Raw genomic sequence first — 18,282 nt, forward strand, 5'->3', positions numbered from 1 at the left:
CTGTTTTTTGGGTGGATATTTTGCATTAGCAGTCAATTCATTGTTTATTTAAAAAATATTTTTAGAAGAACTAAGTGGAGTGTGGCTGACATCCTTTCATGTTCGTGTTGTAAATGTTTCCCAAAACAATTACAATCAAGGCAAGCCGTAAGAACTGTCACAGTTGCTTGTGTTCTCAACCAAACTAACAAACCATCAAATCTTTTGTGTCATAATTCACCACATATGCAGCTCTATGGAAACTGTAGCCTAAATAGAGTCTAACAGGACAGCTTCCTTGGCTGAAAAGAATAGGAGGATTTAGTTCTGCTTTAAACTGCACTGTTTGCTAAATAGAACTGATAGTTCCTACAATATTAAAATGATTGCAGCCAAATTATCATTAAAGCGGAGTTCCATCCACAAGTGTAACTTCTGCTCATTTGTCTCCTCCCCCTCCAGTGCCACATTTGGTACCTTTCGGGGGGGGGAGCGGATAAATGTCTTTAACAGGTATCCTGTCCACACTTCAGGGAGACCGGGCTGCAGCGAATTAAGTCAGCAGCTCGACTCCCTCCTCCTTTCCCTGCCGCCTGGCCAGTAGGAGAGCGCAGCGGTGCCTCACGCATGCGCAGTAGGGCCCCAGCGTGAAGCCATAATGCTTCACTACCAGGTTCCCTTACCAGCAATGGCGGTGGCAGCACCCGACAGCTGATGGAAACATCAGCTGCAGTGCAGACATCTCTGGACTCCAGAACAGGTAAGTGTCCTATGGTTAAAAGTCAGCAGCTGCAGTATTTATAGCTGCTGGCTTTTAATTTTTGCAGGGGTGGGTAGACCTCCGCTTTAGGTCATTAGTTATGATAATTAGCCATGTTATAAAGCCTTTAGTATTATTAACCACCTCAATACAGGGCATTTTCACCCCCTTCCAGCCCAAGCCATTTTTCAGTTTTCAGCACTGTCACACTTTGAATGATAATTGCGCGGTCATAAACCACTGTACCCAGATGAAATTGTTATGATTTTTTTCCCCACAAATAGAGCTTTCTTTTGGTGGTATTTGATCGCCTCTGCGGTTTTTATTTTTTGTGCTATAAACAAAAGAAGAGTGACAAGTTTGAAAAAAAACACAATATTTTTTACTTTTTGCTATAATAAATATCCAATTTTTTTTTTCTTTAAAACAAATTTTTTCCTCAGTTTAGGCCAATATGTATTCTTTTACATATTTTTGGTAAAAAAAAATGTCAATAAGCATATATTGATTGGTTATAGCGTCTACAAAATAGGGGATAGATTTATAGCATTTTTATCTTTTTTAAATTTTTTTTACAAGTAATGGCAGCGATCTGCGATTTTTATCGTGACTGCGATATTGCGGCGGACATATCAGACACTTTTGACACATTTTTGGAACCATTCACATTTATACAGCGATCTGTGCTATAAAAATGTATTGATTACTGTATAAATGTGACTGGCAGGGAAGGGGTTAACACTAGGTGGTGATCGAGGGGTTAACTGTGTTTGCTAGGGAGTGTTTCTAACCGTAGGGGGAGAAGACTCACAAGGGGAGGAGACCGATCGGTGTTCCTCTGTACTGGGAACATACATCGGTCTCCTCTCCTCTGACAGGACCATGGATCTGTGTGTTTAGACACACAGATCCACAGTCCTGCTGTGTTACCGGCAATCGCGGGTGCCCAATGACACGGCGAGCGCACGCGATTGCCGGCGGCGGCGCGCTCGCGCCCCCTGGTGGGCCGGGAAAGTGAGGGCATCATATGACGCCCTCCCGCAACGAGAGCTGCGCCGCCTGGCCGTCAATTAACAGCCGGCAGTCGGCAAGCAGTTAAAATACTTAAAGTGGTTGTAAACCCTTAAATTTACCCAGTGAGGTGACTGCCCTCAGGTGATACACAGATGAAACAAATCCTCCTATATAAGTGGTACTTGTTTATTTACAACTGTCTTTCCCCCTACATCCATTCAAAGTGCAGACTTTACACAGGATCTTTTAGCTTTGAAATGCAGGGGGCAGAGAGGTGGAGAGCTCTGAGAGCTGATTGGAGGGAAGGGACACCCCCCCCTTCACACAGCACATACGAATCCTGCTGAGACTTCAATCACAGACTATGCCTTCCCTGTGACCATTTTTCTCTTGGTGTCAGGAAAACTAGCCAGAAGTGATTAATGCCGATAGCAGGGGAATGAGGCAGCAGACAGAAATTGCACTTAGTGCTCTGGATTGAGACAAGTACACACTATAGAGGGATATTTCATGTCTGAGGTTTACAACCACTTTAATTATTATTTCCTTTGGAGCATATTGCTATGAAATGTATGAATTTATTTGTTAGTAGGAATAATACATACCTCAAACACTATGATAAAGGCTAACCGTGCAGCTAGTACATGCCAGAACTGTAGGGTGAACTCATATGGGTTGGAGCTCCAAGGAGGTGCTCGATAATCCCGGTATCTAGAAAAATATCAGCGTTGTGTCATAAAAAGGTGTCAGAATGAACTGATGGGTTATAATGTTCAGAAGACAGCAATATCTGATTAATTATTGTTGTAAATAAAGCAGCAAGGTTTCATATACATACAGTAATAAATATGCTTATCTTTTGGAGTTTATTTAAATTTATTTTAGTGCTACAGCAAGCATTAAAATACCCTATGCTAGCGGCATGCTAAAGAGCTGGAATGCTACTCTCACACACAACACAGCGGTGCAGGTCTCCAGCAGTCCAACACATACCCCTGTGCGCAGTGCTCGAGTTGGGGGATGTCAGAGTGCTGGAGACCTGGGCCAGTAATACACAGTTATTGTGTTTTCATATTAAGTTCCTATCATTCTACAGAATACAAAATTATGCTGTACTACAATATCCTCACTCCAGCTGATCCTCTTTTAGAGCCAATTTACACTTTTATGTATGTTAAGGCAAGTGTTTTTGGGCATTGAAGAACTTTGCTCTGCAGCTCACATGTACTATTCATTAAAGCCCATTGTGCAAAGATGTGAATGGGCCTCCTAAATTTTACATTCTATCTGCATGTGAGTTCTAATCTTAAAGAGTATTTAAACCCTAACAATGAGCTTCTTTTGTTTGCTCCCTTTTGGTCTGTTAAACCATTGAACATGTTTTGTTGGATATGTTTTATAAGTGCAAAAAATATCTGTCATGTCCGGTTGATCTTGTTGTGTCCTGTGCTCTCTGCCTGTGTTATCTCAAACAGACTATTTAGTGCTCCCACTTCTTATCATGGACTACAAGGCAATTAGTCTCTATGCTGGATGGTATATAAAAAGACTGTAGTTGTGGTTGAGTAGTTTAGCAAAAGACAACGGGCAGTGCTGACACCACTCAGTCCAGAAAAATGCTGTGTGTGATCAGCCCTCAATAGAAAATTAGAAGCTGAGTGCATTTCTTGACAATTAAAATATTTCCCATGCTTGCAAGGACTTTAAAGAGAAAAAACATGGGGAAATGTCCATGTATTTCTGTTATGTGAGAGGTAAACGAGAAATCCTGGACAGCCGCACTCAAAAGTAATCTTCGATCTTTATTTAAATATGATCATAAAAATACATGCCACAGCATCACAAAGCAGGAAAGCTGACACGTTTTACACTGTAGTCAGTGCTTAATCAGAGCTATGATTAAGCGATGACTTCAGTGTGAAACGCGTCAGATTTCCTGCTTTGTGATGCTGTGGCATGTATTTTTATGATCATATTAAAATAAAGATTGAAGATTACTTTTGAGTGCGGCTGTCCAGGATTTCTCGTTTACCTCTCAATTACCAGAATTGCCTGCACCTGTTACTTCCAGCATGGAGAAAATGTTTGTTCCTCACAGACCTCTTTCAGAGCAGTGATATTTTTCTCTTTCTGCTACTTCTGGATTTTATTTCAGTTATGTACTGTGAATGTCTATTTTTATTTTATGCTAACATACACATAAAGAACAACATGGCATAGGCTGGAATTCCTCAAGGTAACATAATGCACTTGTCTGATTTGTAGCTACATCTCACAATACAACAGTATTATGGACACTAGGAAGAATGCTCCCTACTTTTGTGGACATTGGGAAGAATGTTCACTTACAGATAGATACAAAGAACACTGTTGTTAGTAGTTACTCATATAATAGGTAGAAGTTGCTCATTGTTCAAGAAACCCATAGCAACCTCTAGGGCATGGATGCTGAACCTTTGGCCCTCCAGATATTTCAGAACTACAAGTCCCATGAGGCATTGCAAGGCTGGCCGATACAAGCATGACTCCTAAAGGCAAAAGAATGATAGGACTTGTAGTTCTGCAACAGCTGGAGGACTACAGGAGTGCCTACAGCATGTTCTAGGGGAACCCTAGTTGAGAAATGCTGCTCTAGACCTTTTAAAGCATATTTCCACTTTTGCCAAATTAGTTATGTGTTCCTATTCACACAGTAAACAAAAAAAATAAATAAATATATGTCTTACCGTTTAGATGTTTCTGATGTTCTCATTGACATTTAATAGAGAAGCTCAGCTCCTAAACATTTAACCTTTTGTTAAGACAGACAGTGTTCAGATCTAGGATAACTAATGAGATATCAGCCTTCAGACAGGGTTAATTATCCCCTTAGCGCTGACCGTACATACATATGCGGCCTCGGGTTTAAGGGGTTTTACTGGGGTGATGCATGCGGCTGCATGCATCATTCCAGTGCCGTTTTTTAGAGCGGGTGGTCGGCTCTTCAGGGATAACAACCAATGCGGCTAAAAGCCGTTTGGCTGTTATCCCAGGGGAGCAGGAGGGGGGACGTCCCCTCCCGCTCCTCCGGGATAATCATGGCCTTCCATCTCTCTTCCCGGGCCTCCCGTCCCACCGGGAGACCCGAGCTACGATCCTGAATTTCCGCCGGCTAGAGTGAGACTGGAAGGAAGCCAGAAACAGCTTCTTTCCAGTCTGCTTTGTGTAAACACAGAAGCGACGTCACAACGTCACTTCCGGTTTACTCGGCTGCCAATGGCGCAGTTTAAAAAAAAAAAAGATAGTATTCATAAACGCCATTTTTGGCGATCTGAATACTTTGAAGTGCAAAGGAGGGATTTGGGGTCCTTCCATCCCTCCATAAAGAGTACCTGTCACCACCTAATACTGTCATAAGGGATGTTTACATTCCTTGTGACAGTAATAAAAGTGATCATTTTTTCTTTAAGTGACAAAAATAAATAAATAAATAAGAATTTTTCTTTAAAGCGCCCCTGTTCCCGCAAGCTCGCACAGCAAAGAAAACGCACACGTAAGTCCCGCCCGTAACCGTTATTTTTTTTTTTAAAGCGCCTCCTATGGAGATTTTTAAGTACCATAGTTTGTCGCCATTCCACGGGTGTGTGCAATTTCAAAGCATGACATGTTAGGTATTTATTTACTCGGCATAACATCATCTTTCACATTATACAAAAAAATTGGGCTAACTTTACTGTTTTTTTTTAATTCATGAAAGTGTTTTTTTTCTAAAAATAATTGCATTTGAAAGACCGCTGCGCAAATACAGTGTGACATAAAATATTGCAATGATCGCCATTTTATTCTCTAGATTCTCTGCTAAAAATTATGTATATAATGTTTGGGGGTTCGAAGTAATTTTCTAGCAAAAAATACGGATTTTAACTTGTAAGCAACAAATGTCAGAAATAATCTTAGTCATGAAAGGGATATGGTAAAAATAGCTTCCAACCCCCTCATATCAAAAAGAACTATGTAGAATTTTTCCTTGCTAGAAGTTCCAGAAATGAGCATCTAAAAAGGTATTTTTAAAGTATTTGTTTTATGTTATTCTATGTGAATTGGGCTAATGTACCCAATTTGACTGCAAAAGTGGAAATACCTTTTAAAGCACATGATTACAACACTGCATAGCTAAGTCCTCAGGTGATTTATTGTAAACAGAGCTGCGTACCTGCAGTAACCGGTATATCCCTCTCCAAGCTCATTTAGATCAAACACTGATAAACTGCTATTTACATAACCACGTAGACATCTGAAAAATAAAAACATATTTGGATGTTTTTAATCCTTTATCAATCAGCATTTATCAATCTTAAAGTGTCATTAAACCCATATCATTGAAAAAACTATTAATAAATGCAGTTATTACATGCTGTTTACACTGGCTAAGTCACTATGGGATTAATTTTCTGTATTCTGCAAAAAAACTGGTTGATTCTGCTGTTCTCTATCCCTCACCAGGGCTGTGTTTTGCCTAGGCCGACAAGGCCTAGGCCTAGGGCGGCACTTTGCGGGGGGCCCCCCACCCGATTCCCAGCTCCCGCGGCCGCCCCCCGCACACATGCAGCCCACGGCGGCCGCCTTGCTGTAGCAGCGCTGTTGTGTATGGGCGTGCTTGGCAGAGAGTGGAGGGGCGTGTGTATGGGCGTGCTTAGCAGAGCTCACGCCCCTCCACCCTCTGACAAGCACGCCCATACACAGCAGCGCCGCCCGCTACAGCAAGGCGGCTGCCGTGGGCTGGGGGCGGGCGCGGGAGCCGGGAATCAGGAAGACGGGTGGGGGGACTTTCTCTCATGCGGGGGGCGGCGTGTGACTCGCGCCCCCATAAGCGGCCGATGACTGGTGGAGGTGGAGCCTTATGCTCCGCCTACCCTCCTCCACACTGCTTGACCCTTCTCCTCGGCACAGCAGGTAAAGTTATTGAAAAAAATTATAAGAGTTTTATGGGAACAGTGTTGGCATTTGATGGCACAGTGGCTACAATTGATGGGGCACAGTGACAGCGTTTGATGGGGCACAGTGGCTGCAAATGATGGGCACAGTGACACGTTTGATGGGGCACAATGGCTGCGTTTAAAGGCACAGTGGCTGCAATTGATGGGGCACAGTGACAGCGTTTGATGGGGTACAATGGCTGCGTTTAAAGGCACAGTGGCTGCAAATGATGGGGCACAGTGACAGCGTTTGATGGGGCACAATAACTGCGTTTAAAGGCACAGCGGCTGCAAATGATGGGGCACAGTGACAGCGTTTGATGGGGCACAATGGCTGCGTTTAAAGGCACAGTGGCTGCAATTGATGGGGCAAAATGACAGCGTTTGATGGGGCACAATGGCTGCGTTTAAAGGCACAGTGGCTGCAAATGATGGGGCACAGTGACAGCGTTTGATGGGGCACAATGGCTGCATTTGATGGCACAGTGGCTGCAAATGATGGGCACAGTGGCTGCATTTGGTGGGCACAGTGGCTGCATTTGGTGGGCACAGTGGCTGCGTTTGGTGGGCACAGTGGCTGCGTTTGGTGGGCACAGTGGCTGCAATTGATGGGCACAGTGGCTGTGTTTGGTGGGCACAGTGGCTGCGTTTGATGGCACAGTGGCTGCGTTTGATGGCACAGTGGCTGCAATTGATGGCACAGTGGCTGCAATTGATGGCACAGTGGCTGCTGCGTTTGATGGGGCACAGTGTCTGCGTTCGGTGGGCACAGTGTCTGCGTTTGGTGGGCACAGTGGTTGCGTTTGGTGGGCACAGTGGTTGCATTTGGTGGGCACAGTGGCTGCGTTTGGTGGGCACAGTGGTTGCGTTTGGTGGGCACAGTGGCTGCGTTTGGTGGGCACAGTGGCTGCGTTTGATGGAATAGTGGCTGCATTTGATGTCTTTTTTTCTGAATTTCTTAGTTTGTTTGCACCCCCCCAACAATTTTGAGCACCAGCCACCACTGGCATGTGCAAAGTGCTCCATGCATGCTAAAATCAATGCAAACCCTTTAAACAGTCCACATTTAGTTGCAGTCTCCAGGGAGTGGGGAAGGGTACCTGTTCCCCCTCCCCCCTGAAAGGTGCCAAATGAGCCTAAAGAGGAAGGGGTGTGGTTTACAGATGATAGGGCGGGTCTTAAACAGGAAGGGGTGTGGCCTCGGCAGGAAGGGGTGTGGCCTCGGCAGCAAGGGGTGGGTCGTATTTAAATTAGGGGGGTGCATGAGTTTAGTCAGGCCTAGGGCAGCACAAAACCTAAATACACCACTGTCCCTCACCCCTGTCCATGTCCCTTCTGCAGTTGGGTATTTTGCAGATCAGTGTTGGCAGCTCTGCACATGCTCAGTTTTCAGAGTATTTTGTACCCCGAGCATTTCCTCCCTATCACATCTGAGCAGCCCATGTGACTATGTGTGAGTCACACATGTGGATGTATACACAGTGTTAAATGACAGCCCATTCCCTCCTGCCTCCTCCATGCCCCATGCCTACTAAAAAGCTAAACACAATGGTAGCGGGATATTACATTTTGACTGATAAAGGCTTCTCCTCCCTGTTATTCTAAGACACAGGCTGGAGGGGCATGACACAGCCTGTGACTGGCAGAAATCCGCCCACCCCATGCTATTGCCATAAATAATAAAGATTTAAAGTGGTTGTAAACCCTTGTTTTTTTTTGTATTAAAATAACAAACATGTCATACTTATCTGCTCTATGCAATGGTTTTGCACAGAGTAGCCTCGATCCTCTTCTTCTGGGGGGGCCCCCTGCTGGCGTTCCAGGCCCCTCCGCTTCATTGGGTGCCCCAACGAAAAGCCACTTTCCCTGGGGGCACCCGTGAGAGCCCGCTCCCAAGTTCCGCTGCTGCGTCCATTGACACAGACAGCGGGACTCGGCTCTGCTGCGCTTCTGCACATCGCTGGATCCAATCAGGCTCGGGTAAGAAAAAGGACAGGGTTGGGGGGGGCGTTGAAGCACGAACGGTTTTACAACCATATTTGTAGGACAGTTTTAAATAGTTTACAGATAATAATTATGTCTTTTTTTATGCATTCTAAAGGCTATTTTTTTTTTAACATGTGACCAGCAGCCAGGGGTGAATCCAGGGGGTGGGCAACGGGGCAATTGCCCCCCCCCGAGAAATTATATTATTATATTAGTTAGCAGGGCCTGCGGGTGAGTCGGCGGATCAGTTAGCGAGGTGCCGGATCAGTTAGCGGGCCGGCAGGTGGATCAGTCAGCGTGCCGACGGGTTAGCGGCCGAACAGGCCGGTCGGCAGGTGAGCGGGCGGGGGAGCAGAGAGATGACATCATCTCTCACCGCCGCCCTGCATCACTGCTCTCCTGCCCTCACTGTGCAGCCGCGGGCAGCAGAGAAATTGCATCATTTCTCTGCTGCCTGCCTTCATGCTGGGACACGCAAGTGAGAATCTGCACTGTGTAGCTGTAGCAGGCAAGTGACAATCTGCATCTGGTGGCAAGGTGACGTAGCAAGTGACGTGGCAAGTGACAATCTGCATCTGGTGGCAAGATGATGTGGCAAGTGACACAGCAAGTGACAATCTGCATCTGGTGGCAAGGTGATGTGGCAATTGACACACTAGGTGACAATCTGCAACGTATGGCAGGTGACGTGGCAAGTGACAAACTGCACCTTGTGGCAGGCGACGTGGCAATTGACAATCCGCAACGTGTAGCAGGTGACGTGGCAAGTGACAATCTGCAGCTTGTGGCAGGTGATGTGGCAAGTGACAATCCGCAGCGTGAGGCAGGTGATGTGGCAAGTGACAATCCGCAGCTCGTGACAGGTGACGTGGCAAGTGACAATCCGCAACTTGTGCTAGGTGACATAGCAAATGACAATCAGCATCTGGTGGCAGGCGACGGTGGGAAGTGACACACTCATGGCTCCCACTGATTCTGCATTAGGGTGATTTGAACTATTTTATTTTATATTCCAATGTAATAATAGAAATAATGCGCTTCAATCATCCTGACACCATAACAACCATGGTCCTGTGATGATGGAAGCGCCAACACCAGCCATTTCCCGGATAAATTGCCTGCAGAAAACCTTATTTTCTGGCAGTGCCCCTCCCGAGACTAGACTCTGGATCCGCCCCTGCCAGCAGCAGAGGGCTAGAAGCTCCTCCTGCCACTGTTTCCCTACAAACAGGCTGAAAAAGAGCAGGGTCATGTGACAGCTGTATGTTGATTAGGAAAAAGGGTACTTTTTTAATTCAAATAATTAAAATGCCATCATCCACATGCAGAAAAAGAAGGAATAATGTAAATTATGTTTGTGTTCAGTATCGTTTTAGGCTGGGTTCACACTGGTCCGACAAACGCTCCGACATTGGGAGCTCATGTCGCATGACGTGTGAAATTTAACTGGTCTGACACAAGTCGTTCCGACTTTGGAAATGCTCCCTGTACTACTTTGGTCCAACTTTGATCCTACTTCAGCCTATTGACTATCATTGAAGTCGGATCAAAGTCGGATCGCCGTCTCGCATGATCCGACTTCGGCACGTGACTTGTGCTCAGATGATCTTGAGGGGGAACTCCGTGCCAAATTTTAAATAAAAAACCAGCATGGGTTCCCCCTCCCAAGAGCATACCAGGCCCTTGGGTCTAGTATGGACCTTAAGGGGAACCCCCAACGCTGAAAAAACGGCGTGGGGGGTCCCCCCCCAATCCATACCAGACCCTTATCCGAGCACGCTGTCTGGCCTGTCAGGAAAGGGGGTGGGGACAAACGAGCGCCCCCCCCCTCCTGAACCGTACCAGGCCGCATGCCTTCAACATGGGGCGGTGGGTGCCTTGGGGGAGGGGGGCGGCCCCCCACCCTATGTGAATGAGTATGGGGTACATGGTACCCCTACCCATTCATCTAGGGAAAAGTGTCAATAAAAAAAAACACAGTACACAGGTTTCAAGATTAATTTATTAGGCAGCGCCCCCCTTGTGACGTCACAGTCCCAGCATGCGCAGGGACTCTGGGGTCACGCTCCCTTATGACGCCAGAGTCCCTGCGCATGCTGGGACCATGACATCACAAGGGGGCGGGGTCACCGCCTATATAAATGGCTCCGCAGCTCGCACAAAGCATTCCGGGCGGAGAGAGCGTCGTGTCAACATCGGAAGTAGAGATGAAGAGAAGAAGCGGCGAGACAGCGGCGACAAGACAGCGGCAGCAGACCGGGGCCCCCCCGCTGGCAAAAGAGCTGGAAGAAGATAGCAAAGGGGCCCGGGAGAAGAGGCGGAACACCGGGAGAAGTCGGAAGAAGACCCCCCCGAAGTCGGAAGAAGATCCCGGAGCTGCCTAATAAATTAATCTTAAAACCTGTGTACTGTGTTTTTTTTTTTATTGACACTTTTCCCTAGGTGAATGGGTAGGGGTACCATGTACCCCATACTCATTCACATAGGGTGGGGGGCCGGGATCTGGGGGCCTCCTTATTAAAGGGGGCTCCCGGATTCCGATAAGCCCCCCGCCCGCAGACCCCGACAACCAACGGCCAGGGTTGTCGGGAAGAGGCCCTTGTCCTCATCAACATGGGGACAAGGTGCTTTGGGGGGTGCCCCCCTCCCCCAAGGCACCCACCCCCCATGTTGAGGGCATGCGGCCTGGTACGGTTCAGGAGGGGGGGTGCTCGCTCGTCCCCACCCCCATTCCTGACCGGCCGGGCTGCGTGCTTGGATAAGGGTCTGGTATGGATTTGGGGGGGACCCCCACGCTGTTTTTTCGGCGTAGGGGGTTCCCCTTAAGGTCCATACCAGACCCAAGGGCCTGGTATGCTCTTGGAGGGGGAACCCATGTCGTTTTTTTATTTAAAATTTGGCGCGGAGTTCCCCCTAAAGATTCATACCAAACACAGTGCCGGACATTGGCGGGGATCCAAGTCGGATCCCTGTTCATTGAAAGTCGGACACATGCCGGCTTCATGTCGCAGGGCAAAGTCGGATCCAAAGTAGGACGGCTGTCGTGTCGCACCAGTGTGAGCCCAGCCTAAACTGCCCATAGACTGATTGAAATTCAAAGAGTTCAGCATGGACCAGCTGAATTTTGATCAGTGTGTGACCATCCCTCAACAGAAGTTGATAAAACAAAGTTAAAAGCTGGAAAACGTTTGTCAATTAGATGCTGCAGCTGCTGATTAGTGCATTCTGAGAGCTACCAGAATTAAAAAAAAAAAAGAAAAATACCCATCTACGGCCAGCTCAAGCAGTTTATGAGAAAGCAATCTTACTTTTCATGTCTGTATCCTTCATCCAAGCAGGGTCCATATTTAAAAGCGTAAACAAAACGGGGAATGTAATCAGATGTTATAGCAATGACAAATGCATTGGTGATGACAGCGAGAACGCCAATTCCTTCCAGAATGCCATACCAAATCCCTGCAAAGAGATACAACATTTTACTGTATATATTAAGTATATATTATAATATTTTTGTTTGTGAATAAAACATTTGAATGAGAAAATGATCATAGGATTAAGTAATAAATAAGGTTATTTCTGAAGCCCAGACACCTACTGAAGAAAAACAAAATCTTTAAAGCAGTTATACATTGACAAATCATTAAATGTGAATGCAAAGGCAAAAATAATTTAGTTTCAGATACAGTGGGAAAGAGGTAGACTCAGCACTAGGAAGAATCATCCATTTGTTTGTGCTACTGTATGTCTATAATCACCAAGACATAAAGTGGGGGAAAATCTAAAAATGTTAGGTTGTCATTAAGATCAAGAGGTAAAGGGAAATCCTCAGGGGGAAATGTTCCTATGACAATTCTCTTATGCCGCGTACACATGATCGGACTTGATCGGAAAAAGATATGACGGCTTTTCCGACGGGATTTCACTCAAGTTTGCCTTGCATACACACGGCCACGCAAAAATTCGCTGAACTTACGACCGTCAAGAACGCGGTGACGCACAACACTACAACGAGCTGAGAAAATGAAGTCCAATGCTTCCGAGAATGCGTCGAATTGGGCCCAAAACAACTGGAAATGGAGCGAGTACAAAGAAGGGAAATAAAGCTATTGGGTCTGGAGGATATTAGTTATGAGGAAAGGTTGCGAGCACTGAACTTATTCTCTCTGGAGAAGAGACGCTTGAGAGAGGATATGATTTCAATATACAAATACCGTACTGGTGACCCTACAATAGAAATAAAACTTTTTCGCAGAAGAGAGTTTAACAAGACACGTGGCCACTCATTAAAATTAGAAGAAAAGAGGTTTAACCTTAAACTACGTAGAGGGTTCTTTACTGTAAGAGCGGCAAGGATGTGGAATTCCCTTCCACAGGCGGTGGTCTCAGCGGGGAGCATCGATAGCTTCAAAAAACTATTAGATAAGCACCTGATTGACCGCAACATACAGGGATATACAATGTAATACTGACACATAATCACACATAGGTTGGACTTGATGGACTTGTGTCTTTTTTCAACCTCGCCTACTATGCAACTATATATACTATATTTGAAGCAGAAAAGAAAAGTTTTGGCTCTACACACTTTTTAGGTGAATGTAAGTATCAAAATCTGTCTTCAGGGACAGACACTAAGGTACGGATGCCACCCGAAGGGGCCATTTTAGCCACCTCCACTAAGCGAATCCAATGCTGAGCGCTAACACTGGAGCCCACCCACCTGCAACATCGTCCCTTGACACATAGTAAGGCCTGCCATGTGCCCATACAACTCCTTCAAAATTGATGGAAGTCCATAAGACTGCTTATACGTCCACACACAAGTGTAAACATAGAACCAACCTCTCATCAGATAGCTGCTCTTCCACCCCCTTTTCCTGACTGCATATAGGCAGGTGCATTCTTTTTTCTCCACTGCAGGTGGCACCGGTAGTGCAGAGGGAGACAAAGTCAGCAGAAACATGCTTCCTCTATGGTTTCCTGGGTCACTGGGGCAACGATCTGGTTGGATGCTGACAGCTCAAGTGACTCTGGTCAAGCAGAGTCTACTTAAGACCCTGGCTCCTGGGTTTGGCGCACATTTAGCATGTGGATAGTGTAGGGACATGGTCTATCAGGGAAAGGTTCCAGATAAGTAAGGAAAGCTTAGGGACTGACCACTCTTCTTGGTAACCTCCCCATTTGGGCTTAGACTGTCCAGGCCGCATTCTGACAGACACTGTCAGCTCGGCTGAGACCTCCTCCACTACACACTGTTGTCATCCGTGAGTGTTCCCGGTTTGGCTTTCTTCCGCCAGGCTTGTTGTGAAATGTTTTGCTTTGACTTCAATACAAGTGTTTTCAATCGCATCTGGACTGAGTGTGTGCCATTGCCACTGCACCACGCTGCACCCACCCACATATATGCATACACAAGTGTGGAATCTGACATCATGTGATGGCCAGCCCTAGGTAGAAGTGATAGCAGAGCACAACCCCCTTCCCCCAGGGTTGACTACAGGTGTAGGTTAAGTATTACTAAGCTGCACGGAGGATATAGTGTCCGCTATGCAGAATCCGGCTTCAGTGCAACTCCTCCACTGTGCCTCTCTGAGTGCTGTCCGAGGTGACTGCGTCAATTGGCTTCATGGGCAGAACAGCCCTGTCTATCTTGATAAGAGCCCCTTACAATTTTCTGTACATTATAACTCAGACGATTGGAGTGGGCGACAGCTTGCTGGGCCAGCCAGGCACATATACTGACAAAGAACATGCCAACGGCAGTAGAGAGAAGATTACCTAATCAGCCTGCTGTTGCTCCTTCACCGTCCAATCACAAGCTAGGAACAGAGTGGTGAGTGGTATTGCCTAACTATAATACAGTAAATGGGGTCATCAACCTGCTGATGATATCTGGCAGAGCTGTGTAAATTCCTGGACTGGCTGAACAAAATTTACAGATAAAACAGCACCTACAGATGTATTACAACCTCGTATTTAGCTGCTTGCCTGGAGTTTTAAAACAAACCTTATTTATTTAAATTTGAATTATTTAATTATTATATGTTATTAGGTGGTCAAGCAGATTATTTATACCATATTAGAACCATGGGTTTAACAGTATTATGATATATTATAACAGTTGCAGAATGCTATCATTAAAATATACTTGCCTATATCAGTGGCTCGGGCTGGCATAGGTCTTCTCCACTGTGTGACAAACTTATAAGCATCGAGTCTGATTTCAATAATATTGTTTAGCAGTGCCAGGAGCGGAGCCAGTGGGAAAGCCGCAACAAAGATGGTCGTGAATCCAAACTGAATGACTGAATATTGGAAGAACAATAGATATTATATTAAAGTAACATTTATTGAGGCAGGTTGTGCTAAAAAAACGTATAGTGTATCCACTACTGTTGCACTGGATTTCAGGATTTCATTATGTATGTATAATATGTATGTAGCCAGGTGCTTGGATAATAATGGATAGTGAGAGAAAGACTGCCTGCAGCTGCTCTCTGTAGATCTTACCCTGCGGTACTGAACTGGTTAACAGTTATATCAGCAAAAGGAGGAAGCTGCTGAGTAGGAAGAGTTCTAGATTGAGTCAGGCAGCACTGCACTGTGGGAACTGTAGTCCAGAGGAGAGAGACTCCACTGTAATCAATAACTTTTAAACTGCATTTCCCAGAGGGAGATTGCGAGGAAAACAAAAAAAAGAGCTGCAATTTCTCAAGCTGTACAGGACACGGTTTCCTTTTACCATGAGGGAGACCAGAGAATGCCGTCCAGTGTAACCATCACTGTAGCATAATGGCAGCCTGAGCAGGATCCGGACTGCTGAGCTTTGGGGGCTCAACAGAGTCACCTAAGTGCACAGCAGAGAGTGATCTAATCACTGTGTGTGACCAGATGGTGAGCTGCAATATCACTGGGACTGGTGAGCTGCTGCTGTGGGTTTTTACTATCTGCTGCTAGAGAGACTAGGCGCTTTAGGAACTGACCATACAGACATCTCATAGCTCTATTTCTGCCTGCAGGTTTGACTGGAACTATTCTAATATGCACCAAAGGTACAACTGGGCCCCAACGCTAGCCACCTGAAGGGATAGGACTAAAGACTGCCCCTTTACAGCTGCTACACAGAGACCTTAACCTATTGCTTATGCTAAGAGGTACCTCTCTGAGACATTGCACCATATCCTAGTCATTATCCTAGAGTGAATAGTAAAATTATTCACATTGTAGTTAATGCTCATATGAGTAACATGTAACAGATAAAGTGCGCAATCAAAAAAAAATGAAAAAACTCTCTGCATATATAAAAATGCAAACTTGTGCTATAATCATGCAAGTGCAATATTATATATTATAGTCCATGAAGTGCTTCAATCAGTGCAAATGACAACAATGGACTTTTCAGGAGAGCAATCAATTGTTCTGTTCATCACACAACAAAGCAATCAGCCCTGCTTACTAGATTTGATGGATCTCAAATTATAGAGATCAAACAGGCACACACAGGAGGGATCACTCAGCCTAAGAAAACAGGCTCATCCGATAGCACGATCTTTCCTCCTATAGCGGACTCTCCACTGATGCGATATTCCTCACTGATAAGGCAGAAAATCTTTCTCCGGGTAGACTCCAAACATGGGATCTTTGGCAGGGCAGAGGCACTAGATCAGCCTAGAGTGTCCTCTCCATCAAATCTGGTAAGCGGCGCTGATTGCTTTGTTGTTTGATGAACAGAACAATTGATTGCTCTCCTGAAAAGTCAGCTATTGTCATTTGCACCGATTGAAGCACTTTATGGACCATAATATATATTATTGCACTTGCATGATTATAGCGCATGTTTGCATTTTTATATATGCAGAGAGTTTTTTCTTTTTTTTGGTTGCTCACTTTATCTGTTACACATATTTACTAGCTGAATATTCAGCCTTTTTTAGTTGCAGCACCATTTTTTATTAATTTTTTCTTGGGTTTACCACAGATATTCTGCTATATAATGCTTATATGATCCTTTTATTGTTGACTTTTCTGATTTATGTGTGGATTCCAGTCTAGTAGTACAGAACTCTATTCTAAGTTACTTTGGCATAGCGATTATATTTTCTAGCAGACTGTGTCTGAACCTACCTTCTGTGCACTCATTTATGCTCAAACCAACATTCATTCTAACCCGTTGCAATACATTGGGTTAATTTAGCACTAGACGGTCTTGTGTCTATTTCCTGGTACTAATTCACAGCAAAGTTAAAGCTATCTATACTCATGTTCTTTTAAGTGCTTGCAGTAACTTTCAATAAACTAGTTGTCTCAAAGGGACTGAGGTTGTTCTTGGGATTTAGGTTCAGAACAGAGAACCCAAATTACTAAGCGGCTCTTGCGGGGATAGCGCTACAGGTATGTATAATATCTTTGTGCTGACAATTCAGTGTATCTACAATATGTGATATTATGTTAATTACTGGTATAATGTAGATTCCCCATATGTTGGGGCAAGTTAGAGATTAGTCCATAGATAGACTCCTCCCTTCTTCTTCGTATTTCCTCAGTAAGCGATCAGCCTTCATAGCAAGCATTAAGCTTAGAAGATTATAGTCTCTTTACACTTCAAATGATCAGTTAACATCCCATGCCCTGTATTTTAACAAATAAAACTGCATTGGATTAAACTGTTTTATTGGAGAGTTAAGCTATCTGTTGAGGGTGCTTATTCAGCAGATGATCATGCTGGCTGGATGGATTGTGGTCTAAAGGAGGTATGTCAATACGTCAAGTGGTGTTTGAAAAAGAACACAAATCATAACTTTTTTATTTGGTTTGGTTGCAAAGGTTAGTCCAAGTTTAAAAGGTCAGGCTACCAATTGTTATTTCAGTTTTTGGTAGATATTGCAGCTTACTGTCCTCAGATGTAGTAGCTGCCTTATTTTTCTTTATTTCTGTTTTTTTTACTATATTTTCATCTATTAATCCTGAAAATTGCGTAAATCCTGTCCCTAGGTGGTTACATTTAGTCCTCTGCTGTATGTATGGCGGAAACCATGCTTGTCATTAGGCTGCTCTCCTTATTTGTACTACAAACAGGACTTCCTCTCATCATCTTCAGTTACAATGGGGGCATAGGCACTTTGTTCAGTTCAGCTCACACAAAGTAACAAGGACACTGCATTTTTGGCAAGATCAACAGATATTTTCTGTACTTGCTAAAAATATTCTTCTGAAAAATGAAAACTAAAGCAGCCATTACATCTAAGGACTGGTAAGCTGCAACATATTACATGTTTATTCTTGGGTTTAGATATTCTTTAAATAAGCCTGTCCTGTCAGCAAAAATGCATTCTATATATGTTCCAAAGAACTCACAACTAGTTTGTGATTAAAGGGAAGCTGCCATAAAAAAGTGGCTTCCTGGTTCCCTCAGGAAGACGTCACGTATGACAATACATGCCGGGCGGAGCTACGCGCTGACGCCATCACGCCCCACGTGACCCCAGAAGTGCGTGTGAATTATTCTGTGTTTCCCGGCAAACGTTTTTTATCCAGGTTTTGTTGCTTTTAACCAAATGTAAGTAGCCTTTTGGCTTTATTCAATAAAGA

At 44.8% G+C, this 18,282-nt stretch overlaps 1 protein-coding gene across 1 annotated transcript in view; it reads right to left on the minus strand.

Annotated features, from left to right (window-relative positions):
* ANO3 (anoctamin 3) overlaps positions 1–18,282 on the minus strand; it is a 620,027-nt gene that overhangs the window by 19,453 nt on the left and 582,292 nt on the right. The window contains exons 23-26 of the mRNA XM_073604550.1: positions 14,847–14,999; positions 12,003–12,150; positions 5,946–6,026; positions 2,359–2,464 (exon numbers count right to left, since the gene is read on the minus strand). Coding sequence (XP_073460651.1) covers positions 2,359–2,464; positions 5,946–6,026; positions 12,003–12,150; positions 14,847–14,999 — 488 coding nt within the window. The remainder of the gene's footprint in view (positions 1–2,358; positions 2,465–5,945; positions 6,027–12,002; positions 12,151–14,846; positions 15,000–18,282) is intronic.

The sequence above is a fragment of the Aquarana catesbeiana genome, linkage group LG11 (genome assembly GCF_042186555.1).
Source record: "Aquarana catesbeiana isolate 2022-GZ linkage group LG11, ASM4218655v1, whole genome shotgun sequence".
Lineage (NCBI taxonomy): Eukaryota > Metazoa > Chordata > Amphibia > Anura > Ranidae > Aquarana > Aquarana catesbeiana.